Source organism: Micropterus salmoides, unplaced genomic scaffold (assembly GCF_014851395.1).
Source record: "Micropterus salmoides isolate LMB-PRFRI ecotype aquatic unplaced genomic scaffold, ASM1485139v1 Ms_hic_scaffold_10, whole genome shotgun sequence".
Taxonomy (NCBI): Eukaryota; Metazoa; Chordata; class Actinopteri; order Centrarchiformes; family Centrarchidae; genus Micropterus; species Micropterus salmoides.
In genome coordinates this window covers 19,668,337-19,681,885 of record NW_024040041.1, presented here as the reverse complement: position 1 = coordinate 19,681,885, position 13,549 = coordinate 19,668,337, and the positions used below count along the sequence as shown (strand labels likewise).

Below are 13,549 nucleotides of genomic sequence, written 5' to 3'. Positions count from 1 at the left end.
AAATAAACCAGTTAAATGAGCTGCTCCAGGGTTTTCTTTTGTTTTTTTTGTTTTTTTAAACATCAGTGTATTTCTGTCTGGATGTGAACACTGGCAGGACCAGAGGTGGAGGCCTACCTGGATGCCATGAAGGGCGTCATGTCCAACTCTAAAGGGAAGGAAACATATGTAGTGATCTTCCTCCGCAGTTTAGCAGAGTGCTCAAACCGCTGGGGATGGCCAGAAAGGGAGGATGGAAGAGGAGAGAGAGGGGGAAGGGGCAGAAAAATGGAAAAAGAGAGCGTGGGGGGAGGGGAGAAGAAACATATTTAGAAATAACAGCATCATTACAAAACAAAAACGCAGCTAGTGAAAATTGAAAATGCATGTTTTCCACCCTGGCTGCCATACATTTACGCATTCACAACAAGATAATCACAGGCTTGGATTGATCTAAGACAATCATGCAGTCTTTTCCTATGAATATCATAAATACATTATGGGCCTCCAATGCTGTTATGATAAATAAAACATAGACAGTGGAGAACTGTACTAGCCATTAAAATCAGAGGTGTCCTGGGACACTGTGTGAAAGGGCTACACAATAGGAGCAAATGCACCAACAACTGACTCGAATCTATGCACAAGCAATGTACCTGACAACTAAGTCACTGCAAAACTTTGCCTCCATAAGATGTAAGGCTGCATACACACAAGGTAAAATGGATCAATCAATCAATTAATCATTCATTCATTCATTTTTAGAGAGAGAGAGAGAGAGAGAGAGAGAGAGAGAGAGAGAGAGAGAGAGAGAGAGAGAGAGAGAGAGAGCGCGCTATGCAATTAAACTAAATAGGAAAAAAAATAAATTAATAAAGCATCTATATTTGCATGGCTGTTTAAACCGCATCACACAGCCCTATTTACAGAACACCACTGTATCAGCTGTTTTAGAGTAAGGACAAAATTAGACGTGTGAATGATAAGAGCTCAATGTAGCCTTAAATAATCAAATTGTCAGACGGTGACAGATAACGTAACAAGTGATAGCTGGCAACACGCTGTCACTGGCTGACTCACTTTGAGATGGAAACATGCTACGATGGGGAGCTTCTTCATTGTCAGCTGTTTGGTGGACTCCTGGTAACTATGGCAACCACCGCACTTAATTTTGGCACTGCTTCCTAGATGCTCGGGACGCGTAAACCTGCAGAGAAAATGAGAGGGTTGGAATAAAAGAGAAGAAGAGAGGGTTTGTGTAAGAGCTAGGGCTGGGAAATAAAAAAATAATGATAATTATAACAATAAAATTTTCCTCAATAATAATAATATAGTAAATGTTCATTAAATGTTTGATTTCATTCATTCATTCAATCATGAACAAATTACCACTTAATTTTTCTATTAAGATATTTATTTTGTTGAGGAAAAGGGACTGAAAAAAAGACATATATGTTGATAAAAGATTTTATCATAATTGTTTTCAATGTCTACCTCCGATTTGTTAAGTGATCCACTGTTTGGTATCAAGTGTTTGTCACGTTCTGACCATTAAAAAAATAGTTTAAAACCACAAATAACCATCTGGTTTCTTCAATTTTCACTCAGGAGCAAAAATTAGCCTTTAAATTTGAACAAAATAAGGATTTGACATTTATTGAGATAATTATCAATATCGAATGATGTAAAAAAAACATTATTGTGATAACATTTTTGGCCATATCGTCCAATCCCAGTAAGGGTAGAGAACATGTGGGCAAACAAGATAGGAAGTGAAACGTATTCTTCTACATCTAGTTCTAGTTCCATGACTGACTTAAATTTGGTGCAGCCACTTTGTATGTCAGCCCACCCAACCCAGAGCCCTGCTGGTCTTGCCAACGCCTCTATCACCACGGCAACAGCACCAACCAGCTCTGTACCTTTAAGAGACTTGCTGCAGCAACTAGGGGTGTGTGAGGAGCTGCAGTAAAAAATAAAAAAAAAGTCAGAAGGAAAGGAGGAAAGGAGGCGAGAGAAAGAGTGGGAGGATGAGGATGAGACGAATGTGAGGAAGTAGATAGTGAGGGCACGGGGGTGGGGGGTGGGGGGGTTAAGTGGAGAGGAGAGGGAATGAAATAAGATAAGGAGAAAGGGAAAAGAAATTGCAAGAATGAAGAGGTCACACCTGCTCTGCCAACCTGGTGATGGCTGAAGATGAGATCCAGGGATAAAAGGGTTGTTGCGTCTGATCTGATACCATATGTGACCCCAAGTGGAGGCATGAATGAAATTTATTTGACAACAACTGGAGACAACTGATACCCGTGAATTTGGGGGGTGGAGTATTGAAAGAAAAGTAAATGTGGCGATTATCTTTTTCCTTCAAAAATGTTATGAACATGATTCATTTTTAATGTATGTTTTAGCTAATAGTAGTACTGTATATGAAAGGGAGCCAATCTGTGGGGGGGGGGGGGGTTTGCAAGAAGCTTCTCTGATTTAGCGCTATTATATATTCTACAACCTAGATGATTAGGAATGTAGTTCAGACAGGGAAAGAGAAAAGACAACCTGACAGGTAGGGAAAAGATAAGCTACCAGGTGCCGAGATGGAAGTTGTACCTGCGTAGGCAGTCTGTGAGCGTTGTGGACCCTGACAGGTGGCTTTCTCCATTGACTGTGCTGCCATCCCCTCCAGGGCTGAGAGGCCAGAAAGGCGTGGATGACCCAGGAAGGTCCAGACTGATGTCCCAGAATGGATCTATCGTGGTGGAAACCCCACTGGGGGGGGGGGGGGGGGGGGGGGGGAGGTCAGTTTATGACATTTAATAAACAAATAAGTGCGTGGTTGTGGATAGGTTTGTGTGTCACTTAATACAGGTCATGATGAAATGATGATGACACAGACGACAATACATACACTTACATTCACACAACCTCTGGAGATTCTGATCATGTTTTCTGCTGGAAGATGGAGTGTGTGCATGTGCATAATGTCTACACTGTTCTTCCAGGTCCATTTGCAATTCAATGAAGTGTTACATCAGAGAAAATTGGCTTTACATAAGGAATTTTTATTATTACAACCCGATGACTTTGATGGACTGCAGCCCGGGCAAAATGGAGGCTTTCAGTGTAGAATGCATGCAGTATGCCGCACATGATCACTGTTTATTAGATGAGTCTACATAACCAATGGTATTAGCAGGTGGCTATTAAGGCACGTGGGCACTCATTTATGATGGTGAGAGAGCAACCCTGCAGTTATATGGCACCAGTATGGTACCATTTCTGTTTAAAAAGGCCTTTGGGATTCACTGGGAATGCATTTTCTGTTGCTAAATGCCTTACCCATAAGTAATCTGCAGACGACAGGAGATTTGTTTAATGATTCCGAAGACAGCATCACAACTTCTACATCAGCAGTCTCTTTTCAGTGAGAGGCCAGGTAAACATCACACTAAGCTGAGTTCGGCTTGTCTGCTAGTTTGGGCGAGGTGCTTTTGCAGTTCAGTGCAGCGTGCTAGTGTTAATGTGACAGGACAGCTCTAGGGGGCAGGCAGGCAACGCTTGGGTTGTGCTGCTGTCTAGACAACCCCCCTTACAGCAGCTCTGCAGGGGCCAGGCCTTTAAATAAGAGCAGTGGGAGGACGCAACCAGTGGTTCACCCACTCTGGGAGGACGAGTGGGGTCCACATTGATCATCCCAGCTGTGAGAGGTGACTACGGCATCAGAGGACAACAAGGATGGATGGATGGATGAGTACATGTAGGAAAAGAGGGAGGAGGGCTATAGGTGGTGATGTAATGCTCCATCTAAATGAATATACAGCAAACACCTCAGGTGGGACTTTCCACTTTTTGAATTGTCCTTTGTTTCTTTAGACTTTTTTAAATTCTCAAACACAATTGACAGACACACAAACTTACTGGCAAACTTGACAGGTAACATCTGATTGCAGGCCCCCAGTGAAGATTTGGTCAATGATGCAGTTACAGTGGTTTGGATTGTTGGCCTTCTTCCCATTGTCGTCTCCTGCACAAAGAGCAGAAAGTATAAATACACGCACAGCCAACACCAACGACCTCTTTAGCACCTCTGAAGGACTGTCTGGCCCCCTTTCTCACTTCACCATTCCCCTGCAGCGGACCCTCCCTGCCCCTTCACAACTCTCTGGATTCCCTACATCGAACCAAAGCAAGCCTCACTGCTGGGTCTGTGGGTGAATCAGCCAGTTATTGCACTGCAGCAGGGCCTATTGACATTCCTCACACTGCTTGCTTGCCTTCCCCTGGTACACACCATTGTCACTCTCCTTCAGTATGTTTCCAGTGAAGTAAGGCACTGTGCTCTGTGGGTGGATCTAAGGTGCGACCCCCACATGCTGGATCAGAGACAGTAGGTGGCCCAGTCCCAGAAACACTCCTCTCAATCTGGCCTGACAGAAAATATAAAAAAGATGCACATGCAAAAAAAAAAAAAAAAAAAAAAAAAAAAAAATCTAGAGTAAACCCTTTAAACTTACTAGATTTATAGACAACATACTAGGATGTTTTAACTCTGGGAGTGATATTTTGTTATATAGCTTACTGATGGTGTCCCCTTTGCAGTGCCTGTGTAGTACATCCAATGCTGCGATGAGGAACTCGTGGGCGTCTTGCTGCTCGTAGCCTGCGAGGTGACGCGCATGAGTCCACACCAGGTGCAGCAGCCGGAAGGGAATGTGGGGCGAACGGTGGCCCGAGTAGAACTGAGAGCAAGAAAGAAAGATGGGAGAGGTGGTGGGGGTGAGGAGGAGGAGGAGAGGAGGGTTAGCCTATTTTTCCCAGGTGTTACTGGGAGCATTATATTTTATCACCTCTTTGCCAATTTCTCACAGCTACATTGCTCACCGCCATCTATGATTCACTACTGAAACCGTAACACAAACGTTTTCTCAGTCAAGGCGATTTTCTGACTCTTTTAACTGCTACTTTTCATCAGATATGAATGAATTCCAGCATGTCACCTAACAGCACCAGCTCTAAGCGCATCCGTAGAGAGGACAGCTGTAAGATACAAGAGAGAGAAGATAAAGTGGCTGACAGTGGGAGCGTTTGGAGCAAAAAAAAAAAAAAACATCCATCTGTGAAGTGTTGTGGTCTTTGGGTTGCCATGGGAAATCTAGTGAGTGACAATCCAGGTCAGGGTCAGGAGATGTGCATAAGAAAAGTAACATCTGAGCAGAGCGCCAGAGTTGGCAGGGCGCAAACATCTGAAGTTCCAACCAGAGCTCATTAACGCCAGAGAGGGCTCTCATTTCTCTACATGTAGATGTCGTGCATTCCTCGCTTTATTCTCCACAGCTCTCTCTGAAATCGGATTGAGCTGTGAGTGGGGGTGGCAGGTGGGGGACATGCCACGCTGACATATCCTGCATCTTGCAAACTCCTTTTCGGCAGTTTGAAGGTGGTTGACAAACGAACAACGCTACAAGAAGAGGAAGAAACGAGGGGAGAGAGAGACAGAGAGAGTGGCTGATCAAAGAGTGCCGCGTCTCTCACCTTCACATCTAAAAAGCTGTGTGTGTATGTGTGTTTGTGTGTGTTTGTGTGTGTGTGTGTGTGTGTGTGTTTGCGTGCGTCTGCAAAGTCTAAAGACAGCTTTTGATGACAATATGGAGGCGGGTTAAAAAAGGTAGAGGGTGCAAGTAAGCGATGAAATTCGAGAATGGGGAAAGGTGTGGCGGGAGAAAGACTTTGGAATGATAATGTGTGTTAGGGAGTGTTTAAATAGATTAATTTTTCTTGTATGACTGACCCTGAATTTTCTCTCACTCGCACAGCTGAATACTCAATCAATGTCTGCCTCCCTGGGTGATAGAGGTGAGCGATTACCTCCTTTGTGTGTTATGTAGCTGAACGGTTCAGCCAAGTGAGACAGGGCAGGGCTCTGTGTGTGTGTGTGTGTGTGTGTGTGTTGTGGGGGGGGGATGACTCAACTCATTATAGCACCACTTGCCATCTGTGGGCCCATATATACTGGGAAGTGAGAGGGTGTAAGAAAAAAAAAAGCGAGGCAGTGTGGGAGCAGACCAGGCAGAAATTACATAACATTCAGGGCCGATGAGTTTGTTAGATGTAAAACGCTAGCTTTTATGTCAAAGAACAGGGATTAAAAAGGCTAAAAATGGCAGTGCAACATAATTGGCATGGACTGATCAGGTTCAATAAAAGTATAATTACTGCGCTCTGCTCATTCATTTGTATGTGGCTCTGTACATTCCTTTCAAGCAGGATTTTTTCCCCTCCTCTCTGCCTCTCTCTTTGGACTCAACAAAAGAGCACAACAGTGACTCAGCCTTCTGCAGTGGGTTACACTGCGAGAGAACATTTTGTATTATATCGTTAAATAAAACCTCAAATTATGGTTAATCTTTAAATCACAAGTTCTTCTTCTCTTTGCGGGATTATACAAACCTATGTAACAAGTTCACACAGGCACACTGGGGATCGTACCTCCTGAAAGAGCTGCGACATCTCGCACACAAGACAGGAGTTAGATTGCATCTCGCATTTGTGTCTGTCGGAGAGGAAGAAGTCTCGCAGCAGCGGTGTGTGTGTTAGGGCCTGAACAATACAGTTCATGAAACACGTGTTGCCCAGGTTTATTAACCCTCGTAAACCTGCAGGATAAGAGGAGACAAAGAAAAGTGTCAGGACAACATGGCAGCGAAGATAAAACATGACATCATTCACCCTTCTGGCAGTGGAGGGAATAGGAATCTGCACTAAAAAAGATCTGTTTCTATGGGCTGACTAAATTTTAGCTGCGCTCAACAAAATTAGAGAGCATAAATGAAGTGGTAGCAAAAAGAACCAAACATACAGTATCGATATTTAGATAATTATTTAATCATATATGAAGCAAAGATGCCAAATATAACCTAGTTACAGATTCTCAATAAAGAGAATTTGCCACTTTTCTTTGTATTATGTGATAGTAGATTTGATATCTTTGGGTTTTGATAAGTGGTTAGGAAAAAAAAAGCATCTGAAGATGTCACCTTGGGCTTCAGAAAATTTAAATGGGCATTTTTAAGTGAAACCATTTAAAGGTTCAGTGTAATACACTGCTCAAAAAAAATAAAGGGAACACTAAAATAACACATCCTAAATCTGAATGAATGAAATAATCTCATTAAATACTCCTTTCTTTACATAGTTGAATGCTGACCACAAAATCACACAAAAATTATCAATGGAAATCAAATTTATCAACCCATGGAGGTCTGGATTTGGAGTCACACTCAAAATCAAAGTGGAAAACCACACTACAGGCCGATCCAACTTTGATGTAATGTCCTTAAAACAAGTCAAAATGAGGCTCAGTGGTGTGTGTGGCCTCCACGTGCCTGTATGACCTCCCTACAACGCCTGGGCATGCTCCTGATGAGGTGGCGGATGGTCTCCTGAAGGATCTCCTCCCAGACCTGAACTAAAGCACCCGCCAACTCCTGGACAGTCTGTGGTGCAACGTGGCGTTGGTGGATGGAGCGAGACATGATGTCCCAGATGTGCTCAATTGGGTTCAGGTCTGGGGAACGGGCGGGCCAGTCCATAGCATCAATGCCACCCCACACCAACCACTACCCACCGCCAAACCGGTCATGCTGGAGGATGTTGCAGGCAGCAGAACGTTCTCCACGGCGTCTCCAGACTCTGTCACGTCTGTCACATATGCTCAGCGTGAACCTGCTTTCATCTGTGAAGAGCACAGGGCGCCAGTGGCGAATTTACCAATCTTGGTGTTCTCTGGCAAATGCCATACATCCAGCACGGTGTTGGGCTGTAAGCACAACCCCCACCTGTGGACGTCGGGCCCTCATACCACCTTCATGGAGTCTGCTTCTGATCGTTTGAGCAGACACATGCATATTTGTGGCCTCCTGGAGGTCATTTTGCAGGGCTCTGGCAGTGCTCCTCCTGCTCCTCCTTTCACAAAGGCGGAGGTAGCGGTCCTGCTGCAGGGTTGTTGCCCTCCTACGGCCTCCTCCACGTCTCCTGATGTACTGGCCTGTCTCCTGGTAGCGCCTCCATGCTCTGGACACTACGCTGACAGACACAGCAAACCTTCTTGCCACAGCTCGCATTGATGTGCCATCCTGGATGAGCTGCACTACCTGTGCCACTTGTGTGGGTTGTAGACTCCGTCTCATGCTACCACTAGAGTGAAAGCACCGCCAGCATTTAAAAGTGACCAAAACATCAGCCCAGAAGCATAGGAACTGAGAAGTGGTCTGTGGTCACCACCTGCAGAACCACTCCTTTACTGGGGTGTCTCGCTAATTGCCTATAATTTCCACCTGTTGTCTATTCCATTTGCACAACAGCATGTGAAATTGATTGTCAATCAGTGTTTCTTCCTAAGTGGACAGTCTGATTTCACAGGAGTGTGATTGACTTGGAGTTACATTGTGTTGTTTAAGTGTTCCCTTTATTTTTTTGAGCAGTGTATTTAGAAGGATCAATTGACAGATATGCAATATAATATACATAACTATGTTTCCAGAGCTGTATAAAGACCTTACATAATGAACAGTTATGTTTTTATTACCTTAGAAAGAAATTTCTCAATCTACATACACCGTGGGTCCACTTACATGGACATCACCATGTTGGCCACAATGTTTCTACTGTAGCCCAAATGGAAAAACTGCTCTACAGAACATGTTTTGTCACTACATTGAATACGTACAAGAAGAAGTAACGATAGTAGTAGTCATCATGTTGGATAAATAGAGGTCCACATGTATGATTTAGCATAAGAGTCGACCAGCCACCATAGCTCCTCCTACACGCTTAGAAAGGGAGGGGTGAGCGGTGACTGATGGTGCATTCATGTGATGTCGGAATAATCTGATAAATAATAATAAAATAACAAATACTACTTTGCCAGGCGTAGTCTGGATATTAAAATATTATAAAGATATTAAAAGAGGAACATATGTTGAAAATTTTCACAGCCTTTTAGTTGTTGAATTTAGACATTAAATTGATGTAAGATCTCATAGATGTTTGCTTGTTGTTTATACGCTCTGATAATGCAACACATCTTTGTAGTAGCGTCCATGTTGATTCCACATCGCAACTTAAAGAGCACATGAACACACCAAAGTCGGAAGAACGTCTTCAGAACTCGGGAAAGGGAACCATCCCAGGAGCACGTGAATGTGCAACCCTCACCACTAGATGCCACTAAAACTTACATACTCAACCTTTAATCCATTAATCAGAAAAAGAACTGGTAGCTTAATTGATAATGTGAGGATTTGGTAGTACAGTCATTGCAATGTGTCTGTTTAATTAAAAGCCACAGGCACACAGATTTTTTTTTTGTGTGTGTGTGGCTGGAAAGTTGACAATATGGTGTTGGGTCACGTCTGCCAGCAAAACCGCATGTATCCTGGAGCAGATCCCAAAGCTGTGAATGGATTCATTTAGAGTGAAAGTAAAGCTACAGTCCTCCAGCGATGGCCAGTAGACCAGGTGAGACACAGTCAAGTCTTGGGTTTAATCCAATTGAGCAGGGTTTGGTTCTGGAAGAGAGCGCTCAGCAAGCGCTGTAACACTTCAGACTGGTCCTGGTGTGCGCACACACAAACGCACACAGTATACTGCTCAATCAGGGCCGCCAACCAAGCTCTTTAAATTTACAAGGGGGTGAAGGATGGCAGGAGACAGTTGCAGAGGGAAAGATACAAACAGCTAAAGGTACATGTACTAAATCAGAGACACGAGAGAGATAGCAGGAAGAAACCACAGTAACAGAAAACAGCTCAGAGAGAAAACAAGTTCTGAGGAGACAGAGACAAATTCAGGCCCGCTGTGATGTGCATCTATCAGAGAGGGAACACTGTGTTCTGCCGCTCGCAGTGTGCTGCTTGTGGGGCTGCCCGGTCCTGTTGTCGTTTGGTATCACACTTAAATGCAAGAGTGACCCCAAGTACACTTGCGCCATAGGCACTTGTAGAGACACACACACACGCGCACACACAGTATATAGAGATGAATAGCTGCACAGACGGATCAGTGCAGTCTATTGCCCACCTATGGTACAGTTTGTAGTGATTTTCCTCCGCTTTGGATTGTGTCGTAATAACTCTAGCTCCCTCTTGGTCGGCTCCCACGTTGTGTATTTCTCCCCTATGCCTGTGGATACAAAGAAACACAAATGTGACAGCACTGAGAAATTTAAGCGGCCTTGTTTCAAAAGCTGCAAAGTTCTCTGACGGAAAACAAAACGCTATACCTTGCAATTTCCAGGCTTTCCTCTGTTCCTCTTTGGCAATCTGCTCCATGTCTTTGTCGTATATGTAGTCTTGACACACAAAACAATATATTCCACCGTATAATAAGTCTATCGCTGGAAGGAGGGAAAAAAAGAGAGTTGGAACCATAATTACAAATAGATTTTTCCACCACAGTAACACACATTGGGTTTTATTTCACTGCCCGACCTCACTGACACAGCCAGCCTCAGGACAAGTGCTTTCTCTGCCCCTGCATTTCCCGCTCGCAGCAATACGTATCTATCTCATTGCATGCGCTGAAGAATTATAAGAGATGTGAAGGGGAGCAGTGATGAAATACATGCATTTGTCTCCCACCCCCACCTGGGCTTTCAACTAACACACCATCCTCTTCCATTGTCAAACTCCACCGCAACAATACCTCAGCTCTGTTGCCGTGACAACCTATTTTTAGCTTAACAGGACTTTTTTTTTTTTCGCATTTTGGTGCTATCCACATTGAGAAAGTGATCTAATACATCCATCATGTACAAAACCTGACTGGTGTACGTTATGTTGTTACGTTGAGTCTGCATGTGTGTGAGATAGGAGAACACACAAAGAAATACATCATGTGGGGTGGAATAACAAATACATTTGAAAAGCATGATCATCTTTCCATGTCGTCGTTCTTTTCTCTGGTAAACCACGGTCACATTTGTGCACTAAATAGGATTCTCCCTCTCAAGAAAGCAACAAAAGCAAACCCGGTTAAGAGAGAAAAATGAGAGCAGTGCAAGTGGCAGCGAGAGGAAGAAGATGTGGACTCTAAGTACTTCACAAGGCAGAGATAAATCTTGGTAATTTAAGTGAAGGATGAGAGCAAAGAATGAGAGGAAGGGGTGGTGGAAGAAAAGGAGAAGATACGAAAGGAGTCCTGAGCAGTGAGGTTGTTAGGAAAAGGAGATGAAAAAGATGTAAAAAAAGGCGTCTTGAGGAGGGAGCTTGCGGTCTGGGAGACAGGGGAGTTTGGAGTAATTTGATTAGAGGTGGAGAAGAACAGAGTGCCTGTGTCAGAGAGGCTCCTGTGGAAAGCTCAAAGCTAATTAACACTGCATTTGGGGTGTGTGTGTGTGTGTGTGTGTGTGTGTGTGTGTGTAACCCAACTGTTGAAATGCATTAAATCAATTAAAGCCATTCAGACAACTACCACGCCACCCTCCCGTCTCCCCTGCTTCCATGTTTAGTTGTCCTCGTCAGGGTAGTATCAAAATCTTGCTCATTAGTGTCATTGTCTTATTTAGCATAATTAGAATGTAAGGCTGAAGCTGGGCTTTCTGGTAGCTGTGGATTAGCAATGTCTACCCCTCCCCTGCTGCTGTACAAAGTGGGGTGTTAAACCCATGACATTTGACTGGATAAGGCGCTCCCCACCAGGATTGTAATGTGCTGCGTTTAGAGGTTCAGCTCCCTGTCTGCTCAGAGGAGGAAGTTGCCCAAAGTAATGCTATAATCCTTCACTGATAATAGCTGATGCTGCAGTGGGCCATAAGGGTGCATGTGAATGTGAGGACTGACGTGATGGGACTGAGCCTTACCTGTAGGGAGGGACAAAATATTAATATTATCATTTATCAACTCATAAAATCGTGTTGTTTTTTTTTTATTTGGAGATTTATGATATGCTGTTTTAATTAATACCACAAAGCAGTTTGTTAATTTAGGCTTGCTCCAGAATGATTTCTTAAACTTCTGGGAGTGAGAGTGTGGCTTACCTAGATTGTGTCTCTTGTTTTTCGCGTGCTCGTGGATGTGTTTCTTCGTAAAACAGCCGAAAAAGACACAGTAGAGACAAGAGTGTAGCCGGTTCAGGTGGGCGCCACACATGTGACAGATGCACGACTTGGCCTGGAGGGAAAGACCCAGGGGAGAAAGGGGGTTGGGGAAAGGAGAGGACAGTCAGTAGTGTAGTGAGAAAATCCTCTGCAGCAAGACAGAGCCCTGAGATATAATGCAGAGTGGCAGACAGAGTGGAACTCCCTGCCAGTTGAATTTGATTTCCATCTTCCAGTCAGTCACACAAACACTTCAGAGGACACGGTGCGCGAATAGACCTGATATGAAGACAGACGAAAGATTGCTGGGACTGTTGACAAATCCAGCGCAGTTAAATAGCAACATATTTCCACACTGAATCTTTCACCCTCTAACACATGAAGGGCATGATGGGATTTAATGCTTGGCAGGCACACTAGAGAAGGCGAGCAGAATCTGTCTGAAGCACACTAACAGCGGCTGGAGTTTAGGTAATTGGTTTGACTACAGCACCCAGAGGTAAGTGGAGAAATTGAATATTAGAATTGCAGGGCCTGCACCAGGACACACATCCCCCCCGTGCACAATTCCATAAGTGTCATTTACACTGGGGACATGTACCCAACCGTTTTAAATGGCTGATTTTGTCCCCATCACTTTTTGAAAGCATTTGTTAAAAATGTTCTGAGAAATAGCTTACAACAAGGCAACATGAAATGTTAAATAACAAATGAAAATGCTTTGTGAAAGGTTTATTTGTACATTAAGAAAACATGCAATGTAATGTAAATACAGAAGAAACAAATATTCAAATTGAATATTGTTTAAATGGCTGATGCGTTTAATCCATATAACTATATAGTGTACTGTTCTGCACAGACATTTATTACTGTTGCACATCGCGCTTATGCTGTTTGGACACGACGTGATTATGATGGCGCTGTTTGCAAAGTGGAGGAAGAGAGAGAAAATAGCGAGGGATGAAAAAGAAAGTGTCTAAAGTATGGGATTATTTTAAACTAAAAGACAACAACAACTCTGTAATGTTACAGTACGTCGATGTACGCCTGATGTTTGCTATATGACACACTACGAAAGGACTAATAAAAGAGAGAGGGGGGTGTATCGATGAAATACTCTATAGAAGCTTTGAGTACTAAAATCATTGTTAGCTGCAGCCCTTGTGTGTACACTGTACATATGAAACAAATGTACAACAAACAGAAAAAAGGGGAGCCCAGAAGGGTTTTTAGTCTAGAAGTAGGGGCATTTAAGGAAGTCAGGGTAGAGGAGTTACAGGCAAGTGTGGATACCATGAACACTGTCACAAATTCTGGGTGCTATGTGCAAGCGCAGGCGCACGTCTACATAAGTTTGACTCTTGATACCTGCATTGTGAAGGTCTCAAGAGCACAGCGGTCTCAGAGCTCTAACATTTAACACACAACCCCCATCCCTCTCTAACAGGTTTCACTGTGAAGGCATCTGATAACACTCAAGCT

The 13,549-nt window shown here is 43.7% G+C and overlaps 1 protein-coding gene across 2 annotated transcripts in view; it reads right to left on the bottom strand.

Moving 5' to 3' along the window:
• Nucleotides 1-13,549, bottom strand: part of LOC119890043 (ubiquitin carboxyl-terminal hydrolase 22) — a 31,244-nt gene that overhangs the window by 3,106 nt on the left and 14,589 nt on the right. For both annotated transcript variants that reach the window (XM_038701058.1, XM_038701067.1), the window contains 9 exons: nucleotides 12,008-12,140; nucleotides 10,253-10,366; nucleotides 10,051-10,152; nucleotides 6,460-6,626; nucleotides 4,553-4,712; nucleotides 3,892-3,997; nucleotides 2,584-2,742; nucleotides 1,060-1,186; nucleotides 118-209 (listed from right to left, as the gene is read on the bottom strand). In XM_038701058.1, the coding sequence (XP_038556986.1) occupies nucleotides 118-209; nucleotides 1,060-1,186; nucleotides 2,584-2,742; nucleotides 3,892-3,997; nucleotides 4,553-4,712; nucleotides 6,460-6,626; nucleotides 10,051-10,152; nucleotides 10,253-10,366; nucleotides 12,008-12,140 (1,160 nt within the window). The remainder of the gene's footprint in view (nucleotides 1-117; nucleotides 210-1,059; nucleotides 1,187-2,583; nucleotides 2,743-3,891; nucleotides 3,998-4,552; nucleotides 4,713-6,459; nucleotides 6,627-10,050; nucleotides 10,153-10,252; nucleotides 10,367-12,007; nucleotides 12,141-13,549) is intronic.